This window comes from Homarus americanus, unplaced genomic scaffold (genome assembly GCF_018991925.1).
Source record: "Homarus americanus isolate GMGI-L3 unplaced genomic scaffold, GMGI_Hamer_2.0 scaffold34921, whole genome shotgun sequence".
In the NCBI taxonomy this organism is placed as follows: Eukaryota; Metazoa; Arthropoda; class Malacostraca; order Decapoda; family Nephropidae; genus Homarus; species Homarus americanus.
The window spans coordinates 18,873,506-18,886,462 of NW_024741901.1; the positions used below are offsets into that span (position 1 = coordinate 18,873,506).

Below are 12,957 nucleotides of genomic sequence, written 5' to 3' on the forward strand. Positions count from 1 at the left end.
AGGTTAGGTTAGCGTTAAGGTGGCTAGGTTAGGTTAGATTAGCGTTAAAGTGGAGGTAAGTTAGCGTTAGTGGTTAGGTTAGTTAGGTTAGCGTTAAGGTGGCTAGGTTAGGTTAGCGTTAGCGTTAAGGTGGTTAGGTTAGGTTAGCGTTAGCGTTAAGGTGGTTAGGTTAGGTTAGCGTTAGCGTTAAAGTGGTTAGGTTAGGTTAGGTTAGCGTGTAGGTAGTTAATATTCAGATGAACTAAGCCGGGGGTGTTTAATCTTCAGGTGATCAGAGGTTTGTATACATTAGCATATTTCTTCAGTAGAGACTCGTGGTGTAGTCTGTACATGACTTGGTGAATTATAATGACCAGTGAACACACCTGAGAGGAAACACACCTTTGGGGAAATTAGTATTCATTTTGGTGATGATGTCCTGGTGATGGTGCTCCCTGTGTCCTGGTGATGGTGCTCCCTGTGTCCTGGTAGATGGTGCTCCCTGTGTCCTGGTGATGGTGCCCCTGTGTCCTGGGTGATGGTGCTCCTGTGTCTTGGTGATGGTGCTCCCTGTGTCTTGGTGATGGTGCTCCTGTGTCTTGGTGATGGTGCTCCTGTGTCCTGGTGATGGTGCTCCCTGTGTCCTGGTGATGGTGCTCCTGTGTCCTGGTGATGGTGCTCCCTGTGTCCTGGTGATGGTGCTCCCCTGTGTCTTGGTGATGGTGCTCCCTGTGTCTTGGTGATGGTGCTCCTGTGTCTTGGTGATGGTGCTCCCCTGACTTCGTGATGGTGCTCCCTGTGTCATGGTAATGGTGCTCCCTGTGTCCTGGTAATGGTGCTCCCTGTGTCCTGGTAATGGTGTCCCTGTGTCTTGGTGATGGTGCTCCCTGTGTCCTGGTGATGGTGCCCGTGTGTCCTGGTGATGGTGCTCCCTGTGTCCTGGTGATGGTGCTCCTGTGTCCTGGTGATGGTGCTCCTGTGTCCTGGTGATGGTGCTCCCTGTGTCCTGGTGATGGTGCTCCCTGTGTCCTGTGATGGTGCTCCTGTGTCCTGGTGATGGTGCTCCCTGTGTCCTGGTGATGGTGCCCCTGTGTCCTGGTGATGGTGTGCTCCCTGTGTCCTGGATGGTGCTCCTGTGTCTTGGTGATGGTGCTCCCTGCCTGGTGATGGTGCTCCCTGTGTCCTGGTGATGGTGCCCCCTGTGTCTTGGTGATGGTGCTCCCTGTGTCTTGGTGATGGTGCTCCTGTGACTTCTGATGGTGCTCCCTGTGTCTGTAATGGTGCTCCTGTGTCCTGGTAATGGTGCTCCCTGTGTCCTGGGTAATGGTGCTCCTGTGTCTTGGTGATGGTGCTCCCTGTGTCCTGGTGATGGTGCCCCTGTGTCCTGGGTGATGGTGCTCCCTGTGTCCTGGGTGATGGTGCCCCTGTGTCCTGGGTAATGGTGCTCACTGTGTCCTGGGTGATGGTGCTCCCTGTGTCCTGGGTGATGGTGCCCCTGTGTCCTGGTGATGGTGCTCCCTGTGTCCTGGTGATGGTGCTCCTGTGTCCTGGTGATGGTGCTCCCTGTGTCCTGGGATGGTGCTCCCTGTGTCCTGGTGATGGTGCTCCTGTGTCCTGGTAATGGTGCTCCTGTGTCTTGGTGATGGTGCTCTGTGTCCTGGTGATGGTGCTCCCTGTGTCCCGGTGATGGTGCTCCCTGTGTCCTGGTGATGGTGCTCCCTGTGTCCTGGGATAGGTGCTCCCTGTGTCCTGGTGATGGTGGTGCTCCCTGTGTCCTGGTGATGGTGTGCTCCTGTGTCCTGGTGATGGTGTCCCTGTGTCCTGGGTGATGGTGCTCCCTGTGTCCTGGTAATGGTGCTCCCTGTGTCTTGGTGATGGTGCTCCCTGTGTCCTGGTGATGGTGCTCCCTGTGTCCTGGGATGTGCTCCTGTGTCCTGGTATGGTGCTCCCTGTCCTGGTGATGGTGCTCCCTGTGTCCTGAATGGTGCCCCTGTGTCCTAGTGATGGTGCCCTGTGTCCTGGTAATGGTGCTCCCTGTGTCTTGAATGGTGCTCCTGTGTCCTGGTAATGGTGCTGCCTGTGTCTTGGGATGATGCTCCCTGTGTCCTGGTGATGGTGGCTGCTCTGTCCTGGTGATGGTGCCCCTGTGTCCTGGTGATGGTGCTCCCTGTTCCTGGTAATGGTGCTCCCTGTGTCCTGGTAATGGTGCTCCCTGTGTCTTGTAATGGTGCTCCTGTGTCCTGGTAATGGTGCTGCCTGTGTCTTGGTGATGATGCCCCTGTGTCCTGTGATGGTGCTCCCTGTGTCCTGGTGATGGTGCCCCTGTGTCCTGGTGATGGTGCTCCCTGTGTCCTGGTGATGGTGGTGCCCCTGTGTCCTGGGTGATGGTGCTCCTGTGTCCTGGTGATGGTGCTCCCGTGTCCTGGTGATGGTGCCCCTGTGTCCTGGTGATGGTGCTCCCTGTGTCCTGGTGATGGTGCTCCCTGTGTCCTGGTGATGGTGCTCCCTGTGTCCTGGTGATGGTGCTCCTGTGTCCTGGTGATGGTGCTCCCTGTGTCCTGGTGATGGTGCTCCCTGTGTCCTGGTGATGGTGGTGCTGCCTGTGTCCTGAATGGTGCCCGTGTGTCTTGGTGATGATGCTGCCTGTGTCCTGGTGATGGTGGTGCTCCCTGTGTCCTGGTGATGGTGGTGCTCCCTGTGTCCTGGTGATGGTGGTGCCTGTGTCCGGTATGGTGTCCGTGTGTCCTTGTAATGGTGCTGCCTGTGTCCTGGTGATGGTGCTCCGTGTGTCTTGGTGATGATGCTCCCTGTGTCCTGGTGATGGTGGTGCTCCCTGTGTCCTGAGGTGCCCGTGTATTGATGGTGCTCCTGTGTCCTGGTAATGTGCACCCTGTGTCCTGGCAATGGTGCTCCGTGTGTCTTGGTGATGATGCTGCCTGTGTCCTGGTGATGGTGATGCTGCCTGTGTCCCTGGTGATGGTGGTGCTGCCTGTCCTGAATGATGCTGCCTGTGTCCTGGTGATGGTGCTCCGTGTGTCTTGGTGGACTGCCTGTGTCCTGGTGATGGTGGTGCTGCCTATGTCCTGGTAATGATGCTGCCTGTGTCCTGGTGATGGTGCTCCGTGTGTCTTGGTGATGATGCTGCCGTGTCCTGTAATGGTGCTCCCTGTGTCCCGTGATGGGTGATGCTGCCTGTGTCCTGGTGATGGTGATGCTGCCTGTGTCCTGTAATGGTGTCCGTGTGTCTTGGTGATGGTGCTCCTGTGTCCTGGTGATGGTGGTGCTCCCTGTGTCCTGGTAATGGTGCTGCCTGTGTCCTGGTGATGGTGGTGCTGCCTGTGTCCTGGGATGGTGGTGGTCCCTGTGTCCTGTAATGGTGGTGCTCCGTGTGTCTTGGTGATGATGCTGCCTGTGTCCGGTGATGGTGGTGCTGCCCCTGGTAATGATGCTGCTGTGTCCTGGTAATGGTGCTCCGTGTGTCTTGGTGATGATGCTGCTGTGTCCTGGTGATGGTGGTGCTGCCTGGTCCTGGTGATGGTGCTCCGTGTTCCTGGTGATGATGCTGCCTGTGTCCCGGTGATGGTGGTGCTGCCTGTGTCCTGGTGATGGTGGTGCTGCCTGTGTCCTGGTAATGGTGGTCCGTGTGTCGTGGTGATGATGCTGCCTGTGTCCGGTGATGGTGGTGCTGCCTGTGTCCGAGATGGTGCCCGTGTCTTGGTGATGATGCTGCCTGTGTCCTGGTGATGGTGGTGCTGCCTGTGTTCTTGGTGATGGTGCCCGTGTGTCTTGGTGATGATGCTGCCTGTGTCCTGGTGATGGTGTGCCCCTGTGTCCTGGTGATGATGCTGCCTGTGTCCTGGTGATGGTGCTGCCTGTGTCCTGGTGATGGTGCTCCGTGTGTCTTGGTGATGATGCTGCCTGTGTCCTGGTGATGGTGGTGCTGCCTGTGTCCTGGTAATGGTGCTGCCTGTGTCCCGGTGATGGTGGTGCTGCCTGTGTCCTGGTGATGGTGGTGCTGCCTGTGTCCTGGTGATGGTGGTGCTCCCTGTGTCCTGGTAATGGTGCTCCGTGTGTCTTGGTGATGATGCTGCCTGTGTCCTGGTGATGGTGGTGCTGCCTGTGTCCGGGATGGTGCTGCCGTGTCCTGGTGATGGTGGTGCTGCCTGTGTCCTGGTAATGGTGCCCGTGTGTCTTGGTGATGATGCTGCCGTGTCCTGGTGATGGTGGTCTGCCTGTGTCCTGGTAATGGTGCCCGTGTGTCCTGGTGATGGTGCCCCTGTGTCCTGGTGATGGTGGTGCTCCTGTGTCTTGGTGATGATGCTGCCTGTGTCCTGGTGATGGGTGCTGCCTGTGTCCTGGTGAGTTCTTGTGTCCTGGTGATGGTGCTCCCTGTGTCCTGGTGATGGTGGTGCTCCCTGTGTCCTGGTGATGGTGGTGCTGCCTGTGTCCTGGTGATGGTGTGCTCCCTGTGACCTGGTAATGGTGCCCGTGTGTCCTGGTGATGGTGGTGCTGCCCTGTCCTGTATGGTGTCCTGTCTTGGTGATGATGCTGCCTGTGTCCCAGTATGGTGTGCTGCTGTGTCCTGGTGATGGTGGTGCTGCCTGTGTCCTGGTAAGCCCGTGTGTCTTGGGTGATGATGCCTGTGTCCTGGTAATGGTGGTGCTGCCTGTGTCCTGGTGATGGTGGTGCTGCCTGTGTCCTGGTGATGGTGGTGCTGCCTGTGTCCTGGTGATGGTGGTGCCTGTGTCCTGGTGATGGTGGTGCTGCGGGTCAACCACTAGTATAGACTCTCCGTCAACCCACTACTTGATGTATGAGTCTTAAGTCTGATTGATAAGGCAATGTTACGTCGTACAGAGAGCACCACGATATATACTTGTGTGTGTGTGTGTGTGTGTGTGTGTGTGTGTGTGTGTGTGTGTGTGTGTGTGTGTGTGTGTGTGTGTGTGTGTGTGTGTGTGTGTGTGTGTGTGTGTGTGTGTGTGTGTGTGTGTGTGTGTGTGTGTGTGTGTTGGAACTAAGATTAATGGAGCTCTGATAGATTTGTGCTACTGTGTATTTGAATGAGATTATTATTATATTATTACCTTCTGTTACTGACTATTTTATTTGTATTTTTTTGTTTTGTTATTTTGTAGTTTGTTTATAATCTCTATAGTTATTTAGTTTTTAAGGAAATATACTTTCTCACAGTTACGGAGAGAGGAGAGAGAGAGAGCTAACTCTATATGTATATGATGTCCTCTCCCCTCACTTCTATCTCCCCCTCACCCTCTCCTCACCTCTTTCCTCACCCTTTTCTTCCCTCAACCTATTTCCATCACCTATCACCATCATCATCTTGTCCTCCCTCATCACCCACCACCACCGTCACCCTCCCTTCCCTCCATCACCCTCCTTCCCTACACTCCCACACAATCACCTCCTTCCCTCCATCACCCTCCTTCCCACCCCCCACCACCGTCACCCTCCCTTCCTCCATCACCCTCCTTCCCACACCCCCCCACCACCGTCACCCTCCCTTCCCTCCATCACCCCTCCTTCCCCACACCCCACCACCACCGTCACCCTCCCTTCCTCCATCACCCTCCTTCCCTACACCCCCACACCGTCACCCTCCCTTCCCTCCATCACCCTCCTTCCCTACACCCCCACCACCACCGTCACCCTCCATCACCCTCCTTCCCTACCCCCCACCACCACCGTCACCCTCCCTTCCCTCCATCACCCCTCCTTCCCTACACCACCACCACCGTCACCCTCCCTTCCCTCCATCACCCCTCCTTCCCTACACCCCCCACCACCGTCACCCTCCCTTCCCTCCATCACCCCTCCTTCCCTACACCCACCACCACCGTCACCCTCCCTTCCTCCATCACCCTCCTTCCCTACACTCCCACCACCAATCACCCTCCCTTCCTCCATCACCCCTCCTTCCCTACACCCCCACCACCACCGTCACCCTCCTCCCTCCATCACTCCTTCCCTACACCCCCACCACCACGTCACCTCCCTTCCCTCCATCACCCCTCCTTCCCTACACCCACCACCACCAGTCACCCTCCTTCCTCCATCACCCCTCCTTCCCTCACACCCCCACCACCGTCACCCTCCCTTCCCTCCATCACCCCTCCTTCCCCTACACCCCCCACCACCGTCACCCTCCTTCCTCCATCACCCCTCCTTCCCTACACCCACCACCACCGTCACCCTCCTTCCTTCCATCACCCCTCCTTCCCTACACTCCCACCACCAATCACCCTCCTTCCCTCCATCACCTCCTTCCCTACACCCCCACCACCGTCACCCTCCCTTCCTTCCATCACCCTCCTTCCCTACACCCCCACCACCAATCACCCTCCTTCCCTCCATCACCCCTCCTTCCCTACACCCCCACCACCACCGTCACCCCCTTCCTCCATCACCCTCCTTCCCCACCCCACCACCAATCACCTCCCTTCCTCCATCACCCTCCCCCCCACCACGTCACCTCTCTCCATCACCCTCCTTCCCACACCCCCACCACCAATCACCCTTTCATCACTAACACTTCTACACTGGCCAGACCACACCTGGACCCCCTTGGCGTACAACAATTCTCCAATACACCTCTAACCCTTCCCCCCCTCTATACCCCCTTCTCCTCCCCCTCACCCCTCAGCTGGGTTCTTCCCCTAGTTCGTGTCAGCCTCCCCCAGCTAACATGAACCTCCGGGATGTATATATGAAAGTGTATCTCAGAGGTGATAAGGCAATAAGTGATCTGAAAATTGCATCCCGTTCTCAGTGACAACCGCATCTCGTTTTCTTTAACACCACTATCTTGTTTGCATCACGTTTCTGTTTGCATCACGTTTCTGTTTGCATCACGTTTCTGTTTACATCACGTTTCTGTTTACATCACGTTTCTGTTGTCACCCACGTCCATTTTCTGTACATCCCCTACATATCTGTATTTTTTATCAATATTTTTTTTTTCTGCACATAATCACTTAAACTGTTGAACAATATTACACTGAGGTAACGAGCAGAGAAGATGACCGCCGGGTTCAATACCAAAAAAAAAAAGGTGCAGTGTGTTGTTGTTGGTGAGGTAGAGGGAGGGAACCGCAGCATCCCCTATTCCCAGCGCCCTCTACCTAGCCGATCGTTCAAGATGGCGGCGATAGGTGGACAGTGTGTGTGGAGAGTGATGAAGGGAGGGTGAGAGAGAAAGAGGGTGGTAGGAGGGGTCATCAGTCTATGTCAGGGCGGGCACACTTTTCCTAACTCGCCCCACTCGCCCCAGTCGCTCGCTCGCCCCTCCCGTCTTGGTTAAGGTCAGTTCAGGTGACGTTTGTCTCTGGCAAAGTATTGTGTGACCTTCCGGCCCCACACCTACATTCTTAAACTTCCGTGCCCACCTACCGGATCTGACCCCTCACCCCCTTTCGCCGGCCTCCCCTACCAATTGACCTCTGACCCCTCCTCCCTTTCTACTTGACCTCCCCTACCAATTGACCTCTGACCCCTCCTCCCTTTCTGCTGGCCTCCCCTCCAATTGACCTCCTGACCCCTCACCTCCTACCTCCACCTACCACTTGAACTCCAACCCCTCACTTTCCCTACCACTTTACCTCTTACCACTCACCTCCACCTACCACTTGACCCCTCACCCCTCAGGTATGCAATATTACTAACACTCATTACACATTATTATAACCAAGTGAAAAGGGCAACACCTGGGTCTGTGATTTATACAGGTAACCTAATTAATTAGTGTGATGGATGGTGCTGCCTCCTTCCATCCTGACTATAGATGGTGAGGGACTAAGGAAGAGAAAATGAGACACAGTGACAGGTAGATAGGTAGGTACACACACACACACACACACACACACACACACACACACATACACACACAACCGCCATGGTGGTGGGCGGTAGTCGGTATGTAGTGGATGATATTGGGTGTGCAAGTTGTGAGTGATGGTGGGTGGGCGGTGGTGTGATGATGGGTGGTGGTAGTGGGCGGAGGGTGGTGATAGGTGGCGGTGGGTAGTGGGTGGTGGTGGGCGGCGGGTTTGTGGAGGAAGGGAGAGAGAGGATGGGGGAAGAGGATGAATAAAAGGAAAGGAAAGAAGGAAGGAAGGAAGGAAGGTGTACAGTAATATGATACACAGTTACGTAATACATTTTTTGGTCACTGGAATAGAAAGAGAAAAAAAGGAAAGAAAAATGAAGGATAAAAAGATAAATAGACAAAAACAAAAAGAGAAAAAGAAGAAAAATAGATGACGAAATAATTTACATAATAAAACAGATAAACAAACGAATAAAAACACGAATTAAAAAAGAGACATTAAATAAACAAACAATTTAATAAGTCAATAAATCAACGAAAAATAAATAAATAAATAAATTGATACAACATAGCATGAGAAAAATAAATACAGAGAAGATAAGTAATAAACACACACACACACACACACACACACACACACACACACACACAGCCCCGCTCCACATTAACATAACATGCCCTCTTCACATCCAATCAGTCAACACGATCGAAGTACATTTTTGCATTCAATTAAGATGAACTATATTTGTGGGAGCATTGTTATTCACAGCGGCCAACATAATGTAGTGGTGGGGTAATGGTGGAGTCGTGGGGTTATAGTGGGGTTGTGGAGGTCATTGGGAGGTATAGTGGGGGTCGTGAGGTTATAGTGGGGTTGTGGAGGTCATGGGGTAATGGTGGGGTCGTGAGGTTATAGTGGGGTTGTTGGAGGTCATGGGGGTGTGGTGGGGTCATGTGAAGGGTTATGTGAGGGGTTGTGGAGGTCATGGGGGTAATAGTGGGGTCGTGAGGTTATAGTGGGGTTGGTAGGGGTCATTGAGTGTGAGTGAGTCGTGGGGTAATGGTAGGTCATTGAGGGATAATAGTGGGGTTGTGGAGGTCATGGGGTAATAGTGGGGTCTGGGGTAATAGTGGCATTATAAAACATAAGAAGAACATAAGAAAATAAGGTCGTCTACTATAGGCCGATTGGCCTGTGCATGACAGCTCCTGTCGAAAGTTACTACCACTCTCTATCATCTAATATACTATAGGACTAGGAGTGTGCGTGTCTGTTCTGGGCAGCCGAAACGGCACAGTCGTTTTCATCAAGCTTGGTGGAAAAATCGCAAAAAATTCATAGAGTGGAACAAACCTGGTCCCATGTCGATGGTTTCTTTAGGAAGGCATTAATATTTTTTTTTATTTACGATGGAAAACGATGCAAGTCTACGGACTTGGCGCACCCTCATTCGCTGTACGCTGTCACGAGCGTTAAAACTTTCAAAAGGGCACGAAGGGTCCGCGATCACTTGTCCATGAATCTATCTAGCCTCCTTTTAAAACTTTCCAGCGTTCCAGCACTTACTACAAAGTTGCTAAGCTTGTTCCACTCGTCCACCACCCTATTTGTGAACCAGTTCCTTCCTATCTCCCTCCTAAACCTAAACTTATCCAACTTAAATCCGTTGCTACGAGTCCTATCCTGCTCGGATATTATAAGAACTTTATCTATATCTCCTCTATTGATTCCTTTCCCACTTAAATACTTGTATCATATCTCCTGCACTTTTCCTATTTCTAGGGAGTGCAAGTTTAGTTTCTTTAATCTATCTTGATATGGAAAGTTTCTAAGTCCTGGAATCATTCTCGTCATTCTTCGCTGCACCGACTCCAGTGAATTGATATCCATTCTATAATTACTAAGGGCACCAGAACTGAACAGCATAATCGAGGTGTGGCCTGACTAGCACAAGATATAGTTGCAATATGACCTCTGCACTCTTATTACTTACACTTCTATTTATAAAACCTAATACTCTTTTATTTCGAACATTAACCCCTGTTTTCCAGGCCGTAGGTCCGGGCTTACACTGTACCCTAAGTCTCTTTCACAAGTCGACTTCTCTAGGTTGATGTTGTTAAGCTGTATACATTGTCAGTATTTGTTCTTCCAATATATACGTTGCACTTGCTGGTGTTGAATTTCATTTGCCATTTTTCTGACCACTCCTGCAGTTTATTTAAATTCTCCTGTAATTTGCATCCTGCCTATGAATTATACTTGCCCTATTTTGGTGTCATCCGCAAACTTGCTTATGTCACTGCTGATCCAATATCTAATTGTTTATGTAGATTATGAACAAGAGTGGGCCAGTACTGACCACTGGGGAACCCCACTGTTACAGCCCCACTCATATTTAACAAAAGGTAAAAAGAGACAGAGAGAGACAAAAAAAACAGACAGGCAGACAGATGAGACACAATAAGTTGAATTAGACAGAGAGAAAAAAGTGACAAACAGACAGACAGTCAGGTAAAGGAGAACAAACTAAATTGACATAAGACAGGCAAAGATAAAGGGGGGAACAGACAGATAGAGAGACAAAATCAAAGAACAATTGTCTAGCAAGCCAACGATAAGAGACTGAGTGTGTCTAGCAGTTAGCCAACGATAGCAGAGGCTGGGTGTGTGTCAGTGTAGCCAACGATAGCAGAGGCTGGGTGTTCCAGCAGTGTACCAACGATGGAGGCGGTTCGCATTAACAAGGCGGCAGTGAGCAACGACAGAGGCTGAGTGTGTCGTGTACCAACGATAGCAGGGCTGAGTGTGTCTGCAGTGTAGCCAACGATAGCAGAGGCTGGGTGTGTCTAGCAGTGTACCAACGACAAGACAGAGAGGTGTGTCTAGCAGTGTAGCCAACGATAGCAGAGACTGATGTGTCTAGCAGTGTAAGCCAACGATAGCAGAGACTGGGTGTGTCTCAAGTGTAGCCAACGATAGCAGAGGCTGGGTGTGTCTAGCAGTTTACTAACGATAGCAGAGACTGAGTGTGTCTAGTAGCAGTGTGCCAACGATAGCAGAGACTGGGTGTGTCTAGCAGTGTAGCCAACGATGTAGAGGCTGGGTGTGTCTAGCAGTGTAGCCAACGATAGCCAGAGACTGGGTGTGTCTAGCAGTGTAGCCAACGATGCAGAGACGAGTGCTGAGCCAACAAACACAACAACAAGTGGCAGCAGGTAGCCAACGATAGAGACTGAGTGTGTCTAGTAGTGTAACGATAGCAGAGACTGAGTGTTAGCAGCAGTGTACACACCGCACAACGCAAGTAAACGCACTAGAACAGCTGGACGCTGTTGTTATATCTCTCTGGTAAATTAGATCGTGCTGACATTCACGTGTGTGTGTGTGTGTGTGTGTGTGTGTGTGTGTGTGTGTGTGAGAGAGCGTTTATGTATGCCCGTGTGTGTATGTATACTAGTATATATGTCACAGAGACGTAACAGGAAGCAACACCAAATCATACAACACGTAACAACTCCCCCCAAGGGTGACGTCATCGCTGGCACACACTATGTAAACACAAATCAGCTGATCCTTCACAAGATTACATCTATGGCCGCTCCTTTACAAGATTAAATACCTATATCTCCAGCATCTCAGACTTGTTTTATATGTAAATGACACATTCCCAAGCCGAGATAAGGCATGTCCTGATAAGCCAAGATAAGACACGTCCTCCTTAGCCGAGATAAGACACGTCCTGATAATGCCTCGCACCTGGTCGATAAACACGTATTTGCTGTAGACAGGTAGTTTGTTCCACTGTTACATAATATGACACACTTGGCTGAGAAGTTTAAATCTAAGTAGGATATAGTTGACAGTAGATAATAGATATATGACAGTAGATAATTGACGATAGATAATAGATAAATGACAGTAGATAATTGACGATAGATATAGATAAATGACAGTAGATAATTGACGATAGATAATAGATAAATGACAGTAGATAATTGACGATAGATAATAGATAAATGACAGTAGATAATTGACGATAGATAATAAATAAATGACAGTAGACAATAGACAGTAGACAATAGACAATTAAAAGTAGAAGATAGACAGTAGACAATAGGCAGTAGACAGAACATACTAAAAGACATAGTGAGATTTAAACACAAGACACCAAGAAGCCATACTGATAAGACTGACAGTAACCTTCTCTTAACACTGCTCAAGTCACTACATAAAACACACTCGGTAAAGGATCACTGGAACATTAACCACGAGAGGATAATGTAAAGAGGAGAAAGAAAAGGCTGATGAGGAGGACAAACAACAACAACAATCAACAATAAACAAAGAAAAATTATCAATAACAACAACAACAACGATAAAAACAGCATCAACAATTACAGATATCTTGTGTTTGAGAGAGAGAGAGAGAGATAAAATTAGGAAAAAACAAAGTAGACACGAGAACACATCAGGTATTGTACTCTCGTGTGATCAGGTGTGACGTGGATTGATGACCCTCCCGTTCAGGTAACACAGCCAGCCAGGTGATGTAAGAGTCTGAAGGTGTTATGTATATATATTTATACTGTAGGGGCGGGGGGAGAGAGGTAATGTGAGGCAGGTGTAGAATGTTGTGATAAGTTACCTCATTATCACCTGCAAGTCCACCTTCCTTCACCAATCAATCACTAGTTTGAAGGGGGTTTATCTCTCTCTCTCTCTCTCTCTCTCTCTCTCTCTCTCTCTCTCTCCCTGACCTCCACCACTAACAAATCAGACCCACAGACCCACCCACCGTGTCACAGGTTGCCGCCCTAGTTACCTGTGTGAAGGAGCCACCGACCTGCTAACGAGACCAGGTAATTAAAGACTGGCAATAAACAAGTAATAAACCCCTTGAGTGCAGACCATTAAAAACCGACCAATTGCTTGAGAGTAATTGATTAATTATGCCTTTGTTGTCAATTACCTCTGGGTAATTTGCTTAATGACTCGTGATATTTGTCGGTTAATGAGTCACGAAGGTAATTGGAGTTAAGATGTTGGTGTGGCCATTAAGAGCGCCGCCGCCCTTGTGTTGTGGAGGATAATGAGTTTATTGTGTGGCGCCTCTTGTGCTTCTGGTGTTGA

General features: G+C 50.5%; 1 protein-coding gene across 1 annotated transcript in view; it reads right to left on the minus strand.

The window, feature by feature from the left end:
- Positions 1-263: 263 nt before the first annotated feature.
- LOC121876140 (sarcoplasmic reticulum histidine-rich calcium-binding protein-like) overlaps positions 264-12,957 on the minus strand; it is a 29,944-nt gene continuing 17,250 nt past the window's right edge. The window contains exons 2-5 of the mRNA XM_042381076.1: positions 2,698-3,204; positions 1,770-2,085; positions 1,231-1,481; positions 264-365 (exon numbers count right to left, since the gene is read on the minus strand). Coding sequence (XP_042237010.1) covers positions 264-365; positions 1,231-1,481; positions 1,770-2,085; positions 2,698-3,204 — 1,176 coding nt within the window. The remainder of the gene's footprint in view (positions 366-1,230; positions 1,482-1,769; positions 2,086-2,697; positions 3,205-12,957) is intronic.